At 39.8% G+C, this 18542-nt stretch overlaps 3 protein-coding genes across 3 annotated transcripts; 1 reads left to right on the forward strand and 2 right to left on the reverse strand.

The window, feature by feature from the left end:
* Nucleotides 1–1157: 1157 nt before the first annotated feature.
* LOC105559450 lies at nt 1158–5699 on the reverse strand. Its single transcript, XM_012007734.1, has 2 exons — nt 5475–5699; nt 1158–2960 (listed from the first exon to the last, which is right to left on the reverse strand). Exons 1-2 carry the CDS (start codon nt 5697–5699, stop codon nt 2589–2591), a joined length of 597 nt encoding a protein of 198 aa, XP_011863124.1. The 3' UTR covers nt 1158–2588.
* Nucleotides 5700–8382: 2683 nt separating this feature from the next.
* On the forward strand, nt 8383–11677 carry LOC105559447. The gene is made up of 5 exons (XM_012007731.1): nt 8383–8848; nt 8959–9144; nt 9583–9663; nt 10116–10861; nt 11208–11677. The coding sequence occupies exons 2-5, from the start codon at nt 9100–9102 to the stop codon at nt 11587–11589; spliced, it is 1254 nt and encodes a 417-aa protein (XP_011863121.1). The 5' UTR covers nt 8383–8848; nt 8959–9099; the 3' UTR covers nt 11590–11677.
* A 40-nt stretch (nt 11678–11717) lies between these two features.
* On the reverse strand, nt 11718–17660 carry LOC105559448 (alpha-N-acetylglucosaminidase). The gene is made up of 14 exons (XM_012007732.1): nt 17438–17660; nt 17154–17317; nt 16887–17065; nt 16576–16794; nt 16278–16505; nt 15982–16045; nt 15770–15915; nt 14979–15063; nt 14455–14604; nt 13762–13904; nt 13402–13561; nt 12961–13151; nt 12358–12743; nt 11718–11968 (listed from the first exon to the last, which is right to left on the reverse strand). Exons 1-14 carry the CDS (start codon nt 17538–17540, stop codon nt 11868–11870), a joined length of 2319 nt encoding a protein of 772 aa, XP_011863122.1. The 5' UTR covers nt 17541–17660; the 3' UTR covers nt 11718–11867.
* Nucleotides 17661–18542: the final 882 nt, after the last annotated feature.

The raw sequence follows: 18542 nt of genomic DNA on the forward strand, positions 1-18542 counted from the left end.
CTCTCTCTCTCTCTCTCTCTCTCTCTCTCTCTCTCTCTCTCTCTCTCTCTCTCTCTCTCTCTCTCTCTCTCTCTCTCTCTCTCTGTTGTCGCTAATTAAAAAGTTGCGCGAGCCCCGCTAACGATTCATCGTGTTCCGGTCGAACTCGGTCTGGGAAAGTTTTATTCGCGCGCACAATGTTGGTCAGCACAGCTGTCCACGTTCTCATTTTGCAATTGTCACGGCAGCAACCATTGTAATAGTTATTGTATGTTATCGTTAATAATGACACTTCAATTTGCAATACGTAGCCGTTGGAAAACCAACGTTTCTAGCGGACACAGCCAATTAATGTAACTGACCTCTCGTCGGCCACTGAATTGAACTTACACTCCTGCGTAGGAGTTATTAATATTTCCAAGTCATTTGTCACTGATATTTTTAATAAATTGTTGTTGATTGTGGTCTGAAAACATGTATTTTAATCGTTCGAAGGTTACGTGCTGTTATTGATGATAATCGGGAACTTCCGGTAGAGGGTTTATTGATAATAAAATGCAAATAACTGCACGGTCGATAAAAAGTCATTTTAAATGAACGATTGATCCTAGTCAGAACTGCATCAAGAATGATTTAAATACCAATAATTATTTTGTCCTCTAGCCTGAGATCGTATAAAAAGGCTTCAATTGCACGCATCGTAAATTACGTGCCAAGTATATGCACGCCTGACATCGCCCCAGTTACGTCTTAATTATATAATAACGTAATAAATCCCTGAACGCGCCGTAGGTAAACAACGCAAAATAGCTCGGGATAGAGAAGACGATTAATGTAGATATTATTAATATCGTGATGCACGCTCTCTGTTCACAATAATTAACTTTCAATTGCGACAGCTTAATCAATTGAATGTCGGCTGTATCGCTCGAAATATTCTTGAATATTTGAACAAGAGAAGCTTACATAATTTGTAATCATATATTAACGAGTCAATAAAAGCGTGACACGGCAAACTGTTGACATGCAGAATTAATCTATAAGCGACACACGGCGCTGCAAACTGCGTCGCCACTCTCATCGATCACGGGCTGCTTATACAGGTGTAGCTACACAAGCTCGTACGGGCGCAGCGTATTATTGCCAATTTATCAAGTGCTACTCCTCCTTCGTATTGAACTAGACAGTAAACAGATTTAATCTTAGCCGGGAACGACGAATACACGTATAGTTGTTGACCGGATGAAACAGATTGAATTTCAATTTCGATTGAGAACTTCCTCTCTCCCAATTTATTCTTCACTTTTGCGCACGCCCGTCGCTGCTGGAAACGTTTCCAATCCTGAATTTGGCAAAATCACACAGGAGATAATAATTTTGAAACAACAATAAAGTATACATTTATATAGAAAATCCGACACGTGATGCACGAACGTAATAAAAAGTTTGGAAATTCCATTCGAAATAATAATTAAAGAGAGCACGAGTTAAAGTTACATTACAATTATCCTTGAAAATCGGTTTAGTTTCACATCGAGGAAAATTGATCTCTTATCGATCACGTTACCAATTATCAAACATCTTCAACATACTCGCGTCGTTTTCTCGACGCTACCCAGCCGCAATCACAAATCAGTCATCGGTTTTAATAAACCCCGCCTCTGGAGATGTCGGCACGCGATCGCTCGTGTAACAGGCGATATTTCAGCACGGTCGGATTACAGGTAGCGGAATCGCGCCGGGAGTAGTAGACCGTGGACGAAGAGTACACCGATCGTCGGGGACCGTCCGCTCGGGCTTGAGAGATCGAATCTCAATTTGGCAGAAATGAAATTCCTTGCAGCCGCCTCGCGCGGCGTCCAACTCGGCAAAGTACGACCGCGTGGCCGCCCGCTGTGAATTTCGCGAGATATCGGATATCTTATGCATTTCCAATAACGCATCGCGCTCTCTCCATCACTGTGCATTGCCGCGCATTTTTCGCGCGGCCAATAATATGCCTTTTCCCTTTCTCTCTCTCGTTCACCCGCCTTCGGTAACCCGAGAATCGCGTCTTATTAAAAATTCGAAGCGCGAGTCGTCTAGTTTGCCTCCGTAAAGAGAATTGCACAGCTGAAATGCGCTAATATCGCGACACTACGCTGTATAGGAAGAAATAAAAGTTGCCTCTGACCTCACGATATTTGTATCTTAATTTATCAAGTCTGTTTTATTGTATTACGGGAATACAAGATACAGGCATAAAAAATAACTTGAATATGCTATAAATATGTTTAAAAAATGCTATATCGCACTTGGATTAATAATAATTTACTTAGTATCATCTATTTGCATTTCTCAAGCTTCATTCCATCACAGCTTTTCGCTAATAATTCCTTACAGAAGCTACGGAAAGAATATTGCTTGTCGCTCTTTGATATATCATTGCTTTTTGCTCTTTAGCGTCTCGATTGAAATGGGAGATGGTGAACTTGCGTCATTCAGTAAGTGACCTACTTGACACACTTGAAATTTTCAGAACACTTTCCCAATCGGATATTATGCGCAGGAGCACAGGTTTTGTTCGTTGATTATATTTACACGTGTCTGAATAAACGGGATAGACCGTCCTATTTCTTCCTGTAAGGAGTTGGATAATCCGTGAGAAGGCTGCCGGTGGAGACAATGGCCCCGGGTCCGCCTAGAATGCCGCCCTTGTTGGCGAACCAACCATTACCGCCCAGGAAACCGGCCGGTTCCAGCCGGTTCGTATAGAAACCGGAATCGTGCGGACCCAAGAAATGCACTAGGCTGGCAGGTACATTTGCTAGCTGCTTCGCCGTCGTGTTTTGTAGCGCGTTGATGCCAAGATTGTTTAGCGCCTCTCTCAGAAATAGCAGACGATCCTGCAGGAACGATTGCGGTGAAAACTGCACTTTTTGCACCAGCGGTGTCAGAATCCAAGAGAACGGACCCGGTTTTGTCGTGGAATTCTCCTTGAACTTGCCGAAACAATTGATTTCACGTCAGCGTTTTTCGAGCACATTTTTACGACGTGGTTTTATGGCGCGGGAGGAAAAGTTATATGCGGAAGTTATATAGGATCTTTTTTATTTCAAAATTAATTAGTTTGAGAACGCGATTACTTGCAATATTGTAAGATTTATGTAGGGAATACAATATATGTATATGCGATAATATAAGAAGAGTTTTTTCAGCATGAAGAAAACCGATACATATAAGATTCGTTATTAATTTAATCCAAATTTAATTTATCGTATTCCAACCAGGCATGTTAATGCTATAGACTGTGACGTTGCCGTCCCGCGAGCGCGTCCACCGGGTTCCTCCCTCAAGGCAACAGGCCAAGCGTAGGGAAAACCGTGCCGCAGTCTCCAGAGAGGCGACCGTTATTCGGTAAATTCGACGTATGGCTGATTCTTTTGTTTTTTTTTTGGTATGATGAACACGAGCGTGAGGACGGATGGATGCGAGGGCGGAGGAGAGAGAGACGAGAGGCCCGGCTAACGGAAAAATTCCGCGGCGAGCACGGTGGAGGGGCGTGCGGAGCGGGAACGGAGCGAGCGGAGCAGCGAGCCGGGAGGAAGGAGCCCAGGGCCCGTGACACGATACCTGAGGGGCGTCAGCGGGGGAGCCGCTGCGACAGCCCTATCGAAGGAACGCGAGGAAATTTTGGCGATATCGCGGGTACCTGCGCCCGAGCGTGAAAATCTCGCTGCCGGCGTTGTCGCGTGCCGTCGCGCGATTGGCCGCGGAGCACGCGCCTAGCGCGGGCCGCCGCGCGGGCGAAAGGGGGGGCCCCGGGCTATCGATCCGCGATCGCGGAAAATTCGGAGCAGCCTGTTGCCGAACTTGTAAGAGGAAGGACCCCGGTTTACCGCTGCCGCCGTTTTCCCGCCACGAAGGGCGAGTTCCCGTGAGAGCCCAGGACGAGCCGTTGCCGCCTGCCGATCCCGGGAGAGCCGAGGGTGCCGGTGAGATCCTCCTCCGTCTGTTTCGCCCCGTGCGATAGCGTCCGGAGCCGGGTTGCTCTGTCGCCGCCGGGACGATTTCGCGTTTGGTGTCGCCCGGGCCACGGCCCGTTGGCTTTAGAGTTTGGTTGGAGTCCCGGTCGCGGCGACAAGCAACCGCGGTTCCCCGGAGCCCACAGGGCACAGGTCTCGCGTGTGAGTGATTGCGTGTGTGTGTGTGCGTCGAGCCTCGCGACCGCGGGCAATTGCGTTTTCTTAGCCGATCTGGAGATTCGCGGCGCGAGGGGTGCGTTGCGCGAGATCACGCGGGGTACGCATGCCGCGGGAGTGTCGCGTGCATGCGTGGCGTGAAGGAGTCGCGACGACCGAGAGAGTGTGAACGAGTGGGTGCGTGTTTGCGATACCCCGGGCCGCTTCCGGAAGCTTGCGTGATTCGCGTCATAGTGATTCGGGAGTATTTGCGTGTGCGACGGTACTCGTACCGTTCGCGAGGAAATCATTGTCGAGTGCGTCCGTGTCGTCCGAGTAGGGTTTATCGCGTACGGCTAAGTCCTGCCGTTGATTTCGCGCCGGATTGTTCCGTGTAGCCGAGAGTATCGCGGCGTGTTGTTTTCCCCCGATCTCGGGGCTTGAATCATTGTCGCCCGCGACGCCGCCCGTTATAGCGGCCACTCAACCGGCGTGTTAGCGCCGCCCGATATTAAACCCGTTTTATTTATATTAATTTGTCGAGTTTCTTTTCGTGTACGTCCCTTTTCGTGTGTCTCGTCCGTCGTGAGAATTCCATAAGTCCCGTTGCCTCTGGAATCTTGGCGGCAACCACCGCCCCGCCCCTCTACCGTTAGGCGAGCTAGCCTGCCCGTGACGAGGGCCGCTCCAGCTCATTCGTACGATTTCGCGAGTTTCGCGACGTGACGCGTGAAAGACCGCGTCTGGCGCCCAACCTTCGTTTTCGCGTGGAGCCTTCGGTCCGCGGCACGGTACGCGCGGAGCTCCCGAGATCCTGCTCCTTTCCAGCGCGCTAACCTATCCCCTTGGTTTTTGCCGACGACCCGATCCGTCCGCATCCCGCGCTTCTCGCGCCCGGCGACCGTACTCCCCGTCGTCGGCGCGCTTCGCCGTAAGATCCGCGCGCGACCGCGAGAGCGGGACGGCAACACCCGTCCGTCCGCGTATAACGGGAGGGCGGAGAAAATTGAAAGAAAGGAAAACCTCGTCGCAAGACACATATTAATAATATAATCACGTAATCTTAATCATTGCGTGCATTAATTGATAATTGAATGCGGTGGATTGATTTTAATTAATTAGTTAAGGGGCCAATGTCGTAACGAGCAATTTCTGCGGAGGAAATTAATGAGCGGAGCCACCCAATTACTGAAATAAAGACAAAAAGTAACGTGGCCAACAATACGGATTAAAGTTATAATTAATTAGCGGGATGGAACGTCACTGTCTCACGGAAAGATTGCAATCTAAATGCCAACTTTAATTATCAATATCAATTTACAAAGAGATGCTTACGGTTGCGTCGATCACGGTACCAGCTGCCGAGTTTGTAGTATCAGTCTGCGTGGCCGCCTTTATTGATGCCTCGTTAGTCGGCAAAGCAGAATTCCGCTGCTGTTTCTTCGATCCGATTGGACTTTTGTACAGATTCGCGTTATCGTGATCGACCTCATTGATAGATTCATCGGTTGATGGATTGAGCGGTTTCGCCTGCGCTATTGCAGCCTTAAAATTTTTCATTTACTTGTACTATTGCGCGGTAGTACATGATCGAAAAGTTAACTGATTTATAATTAATATAATATCTGCAGGTATTCGACAATGTTATTAATTTCAAACAAAGCAGCTTCTTGATAAAATCGATATACAGATGAATTTGAAATGATATTAGGGAGAATAAAAATATCAAGAAAATGGTCTTTAGCATACAAGTATTTGAAATCGTACGAACTTTCATATTTATTCGTAAAATAGGGAGTGAGCATGAATTTGAAAAGGCAGATGAATTTAATTAACGTAACGTCATAAATTAGGAATTTCGTTTTAATTAACAAACAAATTATTAATCATAACAAACAAAAAAGATTAAATAGAGGTCCGTTTGATATGCTGCCAAGGCAAATTGTTAAGATTTACGGGTTAATGTCTTACCGCCGCAAGTAATAGGCACATAAATCTCGTCGCTTTTGCCATCATTAGAATAGTGTGGTAAGGAAGCTCCTGGCAGCGTTCTACGTAACTTATTCCAGCGATATGGAGTATACCGGTTAGAACTCGCGAGCAACACATCGTATGTATACTTAACGCCGTTTATATATGCAGTCTCACGCGTAATAAGCAGAATGTAATCGCATAAGGGCACCCACATGCGCATGTATAGCGGCAGACATAAAGTCGCAACCATGATTTGATGTATTTCGTTGAGAAACAAATCGCGAAGAGAAATGCTCCCGTTACCACGCGGTACGCAGTCCTAGTTTCGATGCAAAATAAACATTTGGTGTACGCGGTCATTTCTCGACTATTAAACTTGAATATCCTATTATAATATCGCAGCGCGATATTTTCAATTGTCTCGATATTTTCTTTAATATCGTTAGCTCACTTGAATCGGCGAGTTCGGAAACTACATAAGCCCGTTTTTCCAATTTTACGAAAGAGCAATAGAACTGAAAAGAATCTCGAAAATCTTGGATTATGTGGTTTTTGTAATTACCGATTTAATTTTTCCTTTGATAATAATGCGTGAAGAAAATGTCATCCGTTGCACGTGTCCCGAGAGAAGTCTTTTTTACGTTCTTTTTTAAATAGAATGTATAAATATTGAACATTGGTTTTGCACTTGGCAATGAACGTTCGTATCAACCTTGCATTAACATGTTGAACTGATTGAAGATGCAACAGCAGTGAAGTGGTGACTTGAATAATAGTCATGTCTTATCTTACGATATGCACAAATGTATTTTAATGATAAGACAGACAATGATGAATGGCAAAAACTGAAGAAAATTCTTTGTAGTTTTTCATAAACTGCATGTGTGAGTAACATAAAAATTAATTTTTACTTAACAATTTAGTAAAGTAATGAATGTTATTATACTAAATATATTCGCCAATTCTAGTTGTTTCCTTAGTTTATCAGCATGTTACGATATAAATTTTTACTTAAAAATATTTTATTTCTATTACATTAAAATAAACTTTTATCCTCAATACCTTAATACCGTGGATTAAATATTTTTAATCCGCGGAACAAAAGGTGTGAGAATTTGCTACTTGCGAATAAATTTCGTGATAACGAACAGTCTTCTATAAGACAACAGCATTTTCGAAGTCGCGAAGAGAATATACGTGAGTCGTTCGAAAAACCGGTCGGATCATTTTTCTCGATTGTTCTGGGACGAAGTGCCGTGACCGACTCTCCTTGAAAGAGTTGTTTTCGGCCGAGAAATTTTATTCTTATTGGACCGTTCTTCTCGTGAACTCGTTGTGAAGGTCGAAACTACATTGATTCGTGGTTGATTTAAAGTATAGGTGACGTATATCCAAAATATAAAAAGATTACTTGAGAGAACGCACAAAAGTTTTCATATATAAAAAACATTTGAAAATTATAGAAAAATGATAAAGGAGCCATAGAAAGAGGATTACTGTAAATTTTCTGATTACAAAGTTTGGTATGACAGTTTTGCCTGAAAGTCTTGCAATTTTTACATCGACTTTACTGCGTTTAAATCAGTTTTTATCGAAGTCACACATTTGCCAAAAAAAGGTCGACTTTATGCCGTAAAGAAAAAATTAAAACGACAGAACGCAACATAAAAGCGCGATGCTGTCGCTGGGGAGGGTAAAATGATTGAGTTATTAAACTCTAACAATAAGTTGATTAAAATGGAAAATGAAAGAAGCGAATACGGCTATGGGAATAACTGAATTATAAATCGGCGATATAATACATGCGCAGAGTGCGAATACATATTTTTACTAAGTAAATGTATTTGCTAGAAATTGTGTGAAACATTGATTATCTTTAATTTTTTATTTTTGCTATTTTCCTAAACATCGGCTATGCACAAGTTGTAATTATTTCCCAAAGCGGCAAGTTTAGTTTAGAAATTTTCAAGTTATCTTAGGCAATTAAATAATTACAAATTATAGTAATAAATGTTCAATTTGCACTTAAAATTGAGTGCAGGAGCCATTTTTTAAAATCTTATTACCTAGGCAAAACTTGTAAAATTTTTGTACAAATCTGAGAGCTGTAAATATTAACATTAACGTCGTGGTAATAATATTCTCGCCTAATTTGTGTTCAATGCGAAGTAATTTCATTTAAATTGCAAATATTAAATTAATTGTAATTTTAAACACTATTGGTATTTTTACAATTTTAATCAGGATAATGTTACTTTGGATGAATTATTCCAACAATCCGTGTATGAAAGTCCGATATATGCAAAGTTCCAGGTATAAACCGTATATTTCAATCACAGAGAGATCGAGGACGAGTGCATAGCGGAAAGTACGTCAGCTCCTCGTCTCGAAACGTGGATGGCATACGGATGATGGCTTAGTTTAGGCATCACGCTGTGATTTACCCATCGGCACCAATAAACACCGGCTCGCGGCGGCATGTGCGCCTAGCCGGCTTGTCACGCATTTAACAATCCTGTACAGGGACCCGCTCGTTTACATACGATCGCGTAAGAATGTGGAGGTGCGCGACGTCGAGGACGACCTGGGACCGTTATGAATCTTTTCGAGACCAGTCTTGTTCCAACAGCCGCCCGCGAGCCTCGATAGAATCCGCGAAAATCGTGAATTTCTCAGTGATTGTTTAAAACCTTCGGAAGTAGATTTTCTCACGGGATAATATAAAAATGTTTCAGGTCTGAATCGTTTAATCTTTTTTTTAATTATCTCAAAATTGTCCACGAATATTGTTATCTTTATTTCGCTTTAAAGTTTTTCATCTGACACATCTCACATTAATTTGCAGGTTTTACAGTTAAAAAAGTTTTTTTAATGATTCTTGTTACTGAATTGTGCTAGAAAGTATATCAGTTTCGTGAATTTTTACAAAGTGCATATTTGAAGACGTGAAAATATTATTTTAAACTGATAAAAGGAATATCTCATCATGAAGGTATTACGTAGTTTTATGGTGCTAATGATTCTTCGAGAGGTAAGTGATATTTTTTACTGAATGGTACTTTGAATATTTAGTATTGCATTAGTGAAATATTGCGTTATTTGCTGTCGATGCTGCATACCAAATGATTGAAAATTACTATTTTCACATCTCAATAAATCGAAAACGTAAAAGCGTTATTAGGACTGAAATTCAATGCATAGTTTGAGCACAAATCAAGACGTCATATGAATAGTGTAAATTTTTTTCCTTAATTCAATTAGTGATATTAATTTTGTACCAATCTGAGAGCTGTAAATATTAACATTAACGTCGTGGCAATAATATTCTCGCCTAATTTGTGTTCAATGCGAAGTATTTTCATTTAAATGCCCGTTTATATACAGCTATAATCGCGGCTAACGGCTCAGAGAACTATGTGTATTCGCGTGCTTTAGCGGAAATGTTAATTAAAATTCCTCATTGCTTCAGGCTATCGCCGGAATCGTTAGGAAACCGCCAGCCTTTTCAACGCCAGTATATTCAAATTCGTATCTCCCCGCTGCCATGCAGGTAAGTCATTTTCGATTACTAAATTTTATAAGAGATTCTGAACATTAATTCTCTTGCGCGTAATTGTGATGTTTCTTATCTCGCGTGTAGTAATTCGGAAATATTTTACGCATCCGTATTTCTTCATTAACTTGTTACCATACTTGATTTTCGCCTTGCATTTAATAGTTCTTACAAGTAGCAATAATATTTTAATAATTTTATAGTTTTCTCATCGATTAATTTTATATTATTCTTATAGTATAAACATTAAGGAGTCGAGTAATTTTTATATAATTCTACTACAAATTTCTCAGTCTCTAATATAGTGTATAACCGAATACAATGTATATTAAAGTGGTATATAAGTATTACACATGGATCTCTATTTACTTTAGTAAAACGTTATATCGAGTTTTTGAAAAATATGTAATATCGGTAAAGTCCATTTATACGATCTATTTCTGAACCAGGTAATTTTTCACACGGTCGAGCAACTGAAGGCGCTCCAAGCGGAAGAAATATTGCAGCTAGACGTACAAGTAGTAACTTCCTCGTCGATATCGACGACCCAGGCGATGAAAGATTGGCAACCGCAATCGACGATACCTCAGGGAATTTCAATAAATTCAACTGCTACGACCGCGAAAGTGAATGATGAGAAGACAGAGACTCCCTTGACGCCAAGTTGGACTCAGGCGAGTAAGATATCGAGTCAAGGGTCTACCAAGACTTACGACGATTCGACAGAAGTGGATCAACGCTTAACAACTGTCAGCGTATCCAATAGTTACCATAAAGAGACACCTGAAGTGAACGAAGAGACGACTGAAACGAATTACGAATTACCGGCCACCCCGGAAACGAATCACGAATCACCGGAGCTCGTACAGGAGACCCAAGAATCGAATCAGGAAGTCTCGGAGGAGAACGAAGAAAAATCTTCAAGTACCGAACGCTCCTTCAGCGAAGTAGCCAAAATACAAACCCCGCAACAGGACGATGCATCGCATCAACAATCGACACAGGCTTCTGTTACGCAGGTATCAAATTATCAGAAAAAGACGACACCAACCGTCGACAGCGTCGTGAGTGAAATTTACGGAATCGTGAAGACAACGACATCCTTGTTCAAAGAGGAATATGATAACGACGAGGAAATCGTGGAAGTATCGATTGAAAGGTCGGAGAAAATTGAGGACGAAAAAGAAGAAACAAGGTGATAACGTTTTTATTATAAAGTTATAATTATTATCATTACATATACTAGGAAGAATCGTGTTTGCTAGGAAGAAGATTTAACGGTAGGATTTTGCAGAAGTTAATATATGTTTTGTACTAAACTAAATGACATATCGTTTGTATCTAAAAGTAACTAATTTTTTTTTAGATAAATATAAGTAGAATGTATTGTACAATTCAACATAAAAAGAACAATTAAATGTAATTACAATAGCTCCAAAAGAATTGAAAAAACACGAGAGTGCATAAATGCCGACTTGGTTTCAAAAGGCACTAATAAAAAGTTCATTTAATAAGGCTCTTCTTTGCTTTTGTCGCAACAGATTCTGTTTACTTGGCGAGAGAGTGGCTCAAGTGCCGCGTCCAAGTTTGAACCAGTACTTAAGGCGTTCCAAAGTACCGCCTAGGCCGTCTCTTCAACAACTAGCAAACCTTTATGACGCTCTCAGCAAAGACGCGCGTAAGCAAGGATTCGCGCGTTTTGCTGGTTACACGAACGAAGTCTTGAAGATTTTGCACTCATCCGCCGAGGGTGGCGTTGGACCGCAGCTGAAGCAGCTGCTAGAGAAGGTGGTGGAGCGGAACGAGCTCACCAGAGACGACGCGAAGACGAGGACGTCGCAGGCGCTGCGTGATCTTAACGATCCTGCCAGTGCGCTTAACAAAGATCTGAGGCTTCTGTTGCCGTTACGTTACACGCTTTGATTTTTTAAAATAATTGCAACGTTTTTGGAAGGTTTAGAAACAATGATACAAACATTGCGATAGAAAATATTTATTTTCTATTATAAAATATGAAAAGGTAATTATGGATTATAGAAAGAATTTTTTTTAATATTTTTATTTATAATAATTAACGTAAATATAAAAGCTGAGGAAACGCGTATTCAAAATATGAAAGTAATTCTGTTAATAATGTCGTTGGATATTTTTCTTAACATAATCTTATCTAAAGAAAAAGAGAAGATAAAGTCGCCATTGTTTCACTCTGTCTTTCTATTTGATGATTTTAACAGTGATGATAATGTTGACTCTTCTTTGTACCACTTGGAAATTATTTTCACTGCTATATCAATAGTATCACCTGAAACAAAAACGAGGACAATTTATTAGACTTCTCGAAAAGTTAATAAAAAATAAATTTAAAAATTTATTTGCTACTTTAATTCTTTCTAAATGTAGGTAAGCTGATGTATCTTATACTATTTAACAATTTATACTGTGTTCTTGGATATTTTATGTTGTAAGAAAAGATTGTACTTTAATAATCTTATAAAACAAATGGGACATGATACTCTGATTTCAATTATCGACCACAAAAATTGATGCAAAACGGTGCGAAAATTTAGACGCTTTAGAAATTTAGAGCTTAAAACGACTGGAGAAATAGCGTAAAAACGAAGACCTCTGCTAATCAAATGAGACTAATTGATATAACATTTGCGGACAATCATTAAAAAGGAATAAATATACCTTTCGCCTCTACCGGATAAAGCTTCCTGGAGAAAGTGAAAGGTTGTGCTATTTCACGAAATATTCGATTGTTAATCTCGGTGGCGTTGAATTTGGTTCCTTCGATCAGTGATTTCTCGAGAGCCTTTAAGAAAAGCTCCCATCTGGGCTTAAAGTAATCCGCCATCACCCCCGACCATTGTTTGTTAGCATAGTCTGTGATCTCGCCATTTGGGCCCCACAAGGTGATTTGATTTCTTGCATTATATTCGTAAGATCGTCTCTCCTCATCGTCGACACCCATATCTTTTGCCTGAGTTAGCCAGGTGCCCAGCAAAAAATTACTTCCTGATGCCAGAATAGATTCGAGGTCGTCGAACAATTCCAACAGAGCGTTTGCGGACGATCTATCGAGTTGTTGGTATAAAACATTTAAATATATATTAGAAATTCTTGTCATGTAACAATACTAACTACATGAAACGCCTGGCTATTGACGCATTGAAGGACATTTATTTTGTGATATTATTATAATTATTTTAATCATTTTCTATCTACTTAAAGAATATTACGTCTATATATGTACAATTCTGATATACATTGATATTGTATCAAAATACTCACTGAAAAGCAGTAACGTTCTTATTTTTATAGCAGTTTACTATGGTCATGTAGATATCGTCAGCCATTAGTTGAAGACCTTGTCTGGTTATATCAACCACATCATGCCTGTAGAGAGTACTATTTCCTCTACCATGTCTCGCTTTCAAAAATACGTTCCACATAGAATAGAAACTTTTTCGATCATACCAGATCTGCGTTAAAGAAACTTATTTTACATTATACATAATTTAATTTAATATTAATATGCAACTAAAAATGTAATTAGTCGAAATAATTTTTCTCTTTTCCAATTTTTAACAATTTCCAGTTTCGATGTAATTTTGTCTTTCTCGTTAATATGAAAGCGAGCTTTTATACTCATGTTCTGTCGCGTCATTGGAAACGCAACTATATAATTCAATTAATCGTAAATAAGTTATGATTTTTAACGTAAGTCTGTACCCATGGTGAAATATTTAAACTCGGCTGTCTGGTAATAACGTAATGTCCTCTGATTTTTTGCGTGCCGATAAAATTATAAACTGTTCTGCCGAGGTGTCGCCAAGCAGCCACCGCATACTCGTTCCACGCGCCGTATCTTCGAATAGCGTAACGTTCGAACCTGCCGATCAATGATCGTCGTATCAATTTAATCAAGCGAGTTTAAGGAGCTTTTTGCGTAACCTCACTTAAATCGCGAATTAGAAGCCCACTCTGTCGATAGATTATCGAGGCGTGGTAAGACATTAAAACGACACGTCTTCAACGAAGACCAATCGTTATATCTATTGCATCTGAATCACACGAGATACACGTTCTCACCAATTGTCCAGGTCGACGGGCTCGTGATGATATGCCATTTCATTCATCAGTTCGTAAATTACGTAGTTTTGATTAATACCTTCAGGTGTCAAACCGGTTCCCACCATAGTACTACCATTCATGTTTCTACCCTCGAATGTGCGCTGAAGAAAGAGTTGATTGAACATTCTGCAATCTATGTTACATTCAGTTCCAGTAAACACCGAGCATCAGTTACATCGTTGAGTGAGAAATTATAACGTAAGTGCAATGTAACTGATGCTCGGTGTTTACTGGGAATTTATTGTACTCATAACTGTGTCGTAGGGTATTCTTTTTGCTTCAAAATTCGTATTGTTATAATATTAAAATATTCTTTAATTGATTCTTGATTCTGAATTTTTGGACATTAAATAAAGACATGCGATATTTAACAAATTATATATTTCCTGTGAAGGATTGAAAACTTGTTCGTCGCAATGTTTGACAGAGGATTAATTTTTTAATCAAGAGCATTATGAAAGTGTGAGCTATAAGGTTAAAATCAAGATACGCTTGAGGGACGGAAAAAGAATTGAGGATTAAAGTTTTGAAATAATTCTTTTACGTCTTGGTATGCGATGCAAATGACATGGCGAAAGCAATCATAAAAGCAATCATATTCTTGATCTTACAAGAAAATCTGACATAAGAAAGCATAAATTTCTATTATACCTGATTAACGATTTGCGCGGAGCCAAACATTCCTAAGGTGCCGCCGAAGTTGTGCAGCATGCACCAAATAAATGGCTGACCGTAATACGATTTCAATCGACCGTACTGCGGAAACTGTTCTGATTGCAGGTCTAGCACCAACATTCGTCCCTGCAGTTGATTATAGTATAGCAATTAAAAGTCCCGTTTACGACCGTAAAATAGTATAATGTGCCGATATACAGAAACTATATTTTTTTGGCGACAAGAGAGAAAATGGATAAAAGTTTATTGGAATGATTCTTCTTATTTTATCAATGTTTCAATACCATGTTTTCTCTAGCCTACGTACTAAATTTGTTGTAGCAAAATGCGTACATTGAATTTTACATTATTTATGTAAATGGTGAATTTACAAGATATAAAAGGTATTTTACTGTATTTCACAAGAATTTTGTATTAAATTACGCATTTATTTATTCATGTATACGTTACAGGCTTGTATTTGCCAGTGAGGTCGATATTCGTTAATATTCCGGACTTACCGTAGGTACTGAGGTCAGAAAGGCTCTTACTCTGGACTTCTTCCAAAACGTAATGTCGTGTACGAACAACCAAGCTTGCATTAACCTAGAAAAATCGTAGATTTCGTGTAGAGTATTTCATGTAAAGAAACATTATTGTCATATATTGTATTATAAATTAATCAAATATTATACGTGGTCTGTCCAGGAAGTATCGGGACTGATTTTTTTCTAGCCAAGGGGAAGGGGTTGGGGGTTGTCTGTATGAGCAGGAAAATTAGTGGGGAATGTCAGGTATACGGGATGACGCGGCTCAATTGCCTCTGAGTCTTTGCAGAGTGTAGATCACGCCCCGGGGTGAGCAGTTGTTTTGTGGTATCGTCAGGAATCAAGATGCAGCGCACGATTGAACAGCGGTATGCGATCAAGTTTTGGGTGAAATTGAAACACTAAGACGCCGATCAGCGTCCAAAAGGCAAGAGTCTCAGCACCGGAGTTTTGCTGAAAAATATGTTTTTCGGAAAAACCTGAAAAACGTAAAAAATTTGAAACATCTGAATTTCTGAAAAAAAAAACTGAAAAAATTCGGTGAATCATGAGCACTGCAAAGGCTCAGAGGCAATTGAGTCGGGTCGCGTCGTATACTTGACATTCCCCGCTGATTTGCCTGCCCATACAGACCACCCCTCACCCCTTCCCCTTGATTAGAAAAAATCAGTCCCAATAGTTTCTGGACCGACCATGTATATTATATTTGATTAATTTCTAAAAAGAATTAAAAAAGCCACCTGTTTACCAATATATTTACTTACCATATCGCCTTAGAATCGACTGCATTCATAGCTGAGAAAATCGAACGGCCGACGTTTCGCAAGTAGACAAGTTCAGTGTCACTAGGTTTGTTTTCATTGAAAGTATCGCAATTATAAATATGATCGGTACCAAACTCGTCGATGTACTGCAACAATGAAATTTCATGTCTCCATCTCCATCATTTATCTCTATGGAAATTATTTCAGCTCACCATTCGAAGGAATTTTTCTCCAATCACGCGAAACAGCGGATCCGTCGGTTCTAGCAAATAAGGACTGAAAATAACAATTGTGTTAGATGAATCGTAAGTTCATTACATGATTGCACTTTATTATAGTTAAATGCAAGGTTCTATTTGGGGCATATTGTTACTTGATAGATAGAGAACATTCAATTGTTAACATTTCATCCATAGTTGGATTTTACGGCATGAGAAATTATTTGAAACAAGATTATAACTGAAAGAGAGAAAATTGCGTGAGATATAGTTAGACTGTTTGACCATACCAGCAATATTTGTCTTGGAATTTATTCCACGTATCGATCTTCGTCATATTAGCATTCGGAAAAAGTCTGGCAAAAGCACGCGGCACGTGACCGGCGAATGCCGGTAATACTGGGACGATTCCGAGGTCTCTCATTCTTCGAAGAATCTGGTGCTGCAGGCGTATGGTGTGATTGTGCCAATTTGATGTTAATGGTCCACCAAAACCACGCATATTGCCCATCCTCATCCTACGTTACCGCAACAAGCCTATTTTATTGTACTTTCCATAAAGAAATTTGAGGAATATAAACACTTGACCAGGGTAAGAAGGCAGGTCCACTGAAGTGCTCGTCGATCTCCTCTTTCGTCAGATTCAATTCTTGATAGAGTCTTTGCCAGATCGCTTCTTGCGCAGTGAAAGCGAGGGCAAGATTAATCCCATTCAGGGCCATCCAATCGATATTTTTTTCCCATTGTTGCCACTGCCACCAGGCTGAACTGTAACCCGCGGTGCACACGTTCTGATAATACCTGAATCTGTAAATAAAGTTGTGGAAGAACGTAAGTGCATATGCCGTGTCATAAGTGATACACCAGATTATCACAAATGAAATATTACGCGTTCTCACCTATCATTCGATGTAATTTTAACGCGAGCTTCCGGCAGGGTAGTTGGCAGCGTAATTTGTGTACCGTCCCATGATATATGAACATTGCAATAGTTTTTCAAGTAATAATGCAAACCCCAGGTGATCGCCACTCCGGAAGTGCCGCGAATTTCGATCTTGCCTAGAGAATTTTTTGTTATCTGTCAAAATAAGATTGCTCGACAATTTATTATTCCTTTAGAAATGAGTATTCGCAAAGAGAAATGTGTCGCACTTGACAATGAGCACCTTGAAAGTATCTTTGTCAACAGGTCCCAAATCGGTATTCAGCCTCATAATAAACATTTTAGATATCTCTTTACCCAGCAGTCTTTCCGCGACATCTTCAGCTGCTTTCGCCTGAATTTCTGGCAAAGTATGTGACTTTGTATGCCCCAAAGTATCCTGAAACACTACTCACGCTTTCAGATGTAAGAATGTATTTTGGCTTTATTTGGTGGCATAAATGTTAAACATTTTGCATTCTAACACAGAACACGCACTGAAATGAAAACGTAATCCATTCTACTTACCGTCCGATTTACGGCATTGACTGGGCAATACGAGTAATCCAAATGTTATTATAAATAATCGTGACCACGATGTTGTGACATCCATCTTGATGAACCTCAGCATATCGACTGGCGTATAAACGTGGGAACACAGAGCGCGATCGTGCGTTGCCGTATATTATCTTCCCTACTCTTACCGTGACTTTCTTATCAGATGAGAGAGGCTCTGACTATATATAAGTATAACAACCGTCCCTCATGACTCATGATGATACAATTACATTTATGATACCGTGCTCACACACTGAAACATAAATCTGGTAGATTCAACCAGTCGTCTGTTAGAAAATGGACGAATTAGAATTCCTTTAGGATTTATCAGATGTGTAGTGAAGTCTAGCAAACTTCTGGTTATGAAATATCGAGCTCTATCGTGTTAACTAGAAATTCTGTTTGGTTTAGCCAAAATACGTACATTCTATCATACATGTCTTGTTGATACAATCAAAGCTCATTGCAATGACCTCGTTCACAATTTACGAATTGAATTATTTATAAAATATACAATTTGTGTAATTAAGGGGTTACATAGGTCTTGAAGGCCAAAAAAAAGCTTATTTTCTCTAATTTTTTTAAAAGATACTAAATGAAGTAGACGATTTATTTTTTGTATATAAAAGTACGATATGTGTACAACGTTTGGTAAAAATTTCAATGAAAAATATTAAAAATTAAGGCGTTGGCAATGTCTTGAAGTAGACTGTCCATAAAAAAAATGCCCTCGCGGTAGTCAGCATAACTTTGTCAATTTTCATCTGAAATCAAAAATCCAAAGTTTTTCTTAAAGTAGGTTAGTATTTCTTGTCCCTGAACGAAGGATTTATTTTATCTTCGATTACAACTCATTTTACAAGCCAATACATAGTCTAATTTTATGCAAAAAATGACACTTTTTGTAGAAAATGCTACAAAAAATTCAATTTTCAATTTTTTTCTTTTTCCTTCGTTCTAGCGTCATGGACACAAGCCTTAATTCGCCTGAATAGATACAGAGTTTCTAAATTTCTAAACAGTTGCTATTCTTTTCATCAGTGTTTTATTATTAACTCCATTATTTTTTCCAATA

This window comes from Vollenhovia emeryi, unplaced genomic scaffold (assembly GCF_000949405.1).
Source record: "Vollenhovia emeryi isolate VEMERY1.0 unplaced genomic scaffold, V.emery_V1.0 DF939271.1, whole genome shotgun sequence".
In the NCBI taxonomy this organism is placed as follows: domain Eukaryota; kingdom Metazoa; phylum Arthropoda; class Insecta; order Hymenoptera; family Formicidae; genus Vollenhovia; species Vollenhovia emeryi.

Coding starts and splice junctions, on each gene's coding strand:
- LOC105559448 (XM_012007732.1), bottom strand. CDS start 17,540: ATGCTGAGGTTCATCAAGATGGATGTCACAACATCGTGGTCACGATTA. Junction 17,318..17,437: donor TCAATGCCGTAAATCGGACG/GTAAGTAGAATG, acceptor AAGCGTGAGTAG/TGTTTCAGGATACTTTGGGG. Junction 14,605..14,978: donor TTCTGACCTCAGTACCTACG/GTAAGTCCGGAA, acceptor AATCAACTGCAG/GGACGAATGTTGGTGCTAGA.
- LOC105559447 (XM_012007731.1), top strand. CDS start 9,100: ATGAAGGTATTACGTAGTTTTATGGTGCTAATGATTCTTCGAGAG. Junction 9,145..9,582: donor TGCTAATGATTCTTCGAGAG/GTAAGTGATATT, acceptor TCATTGCTTCAG/GCTATCGCCGGAATCGTTAG. Junction 10,862..11,207: donor GACGAAAAAGAAGAAACAAG/GTGATAACGTTT, acceptor TTGTCGCAACAG/ATTCTGTTTACTTGGCGAGA.
- LOC105559450 (XM_012007734.1), bottom strand. CDS start 5,699: ATGAAAAATTTTAAGGCTGCAATAGCGCAGGCGAAACCGCTCAATCCA. Junction 2,961..5,474: donor GTACCGTGATCGACGCAACC/GTAAGCATCTCT, acceptor TGTTTCGGCAAG/TTCAAGGAGAATTCCACGAC.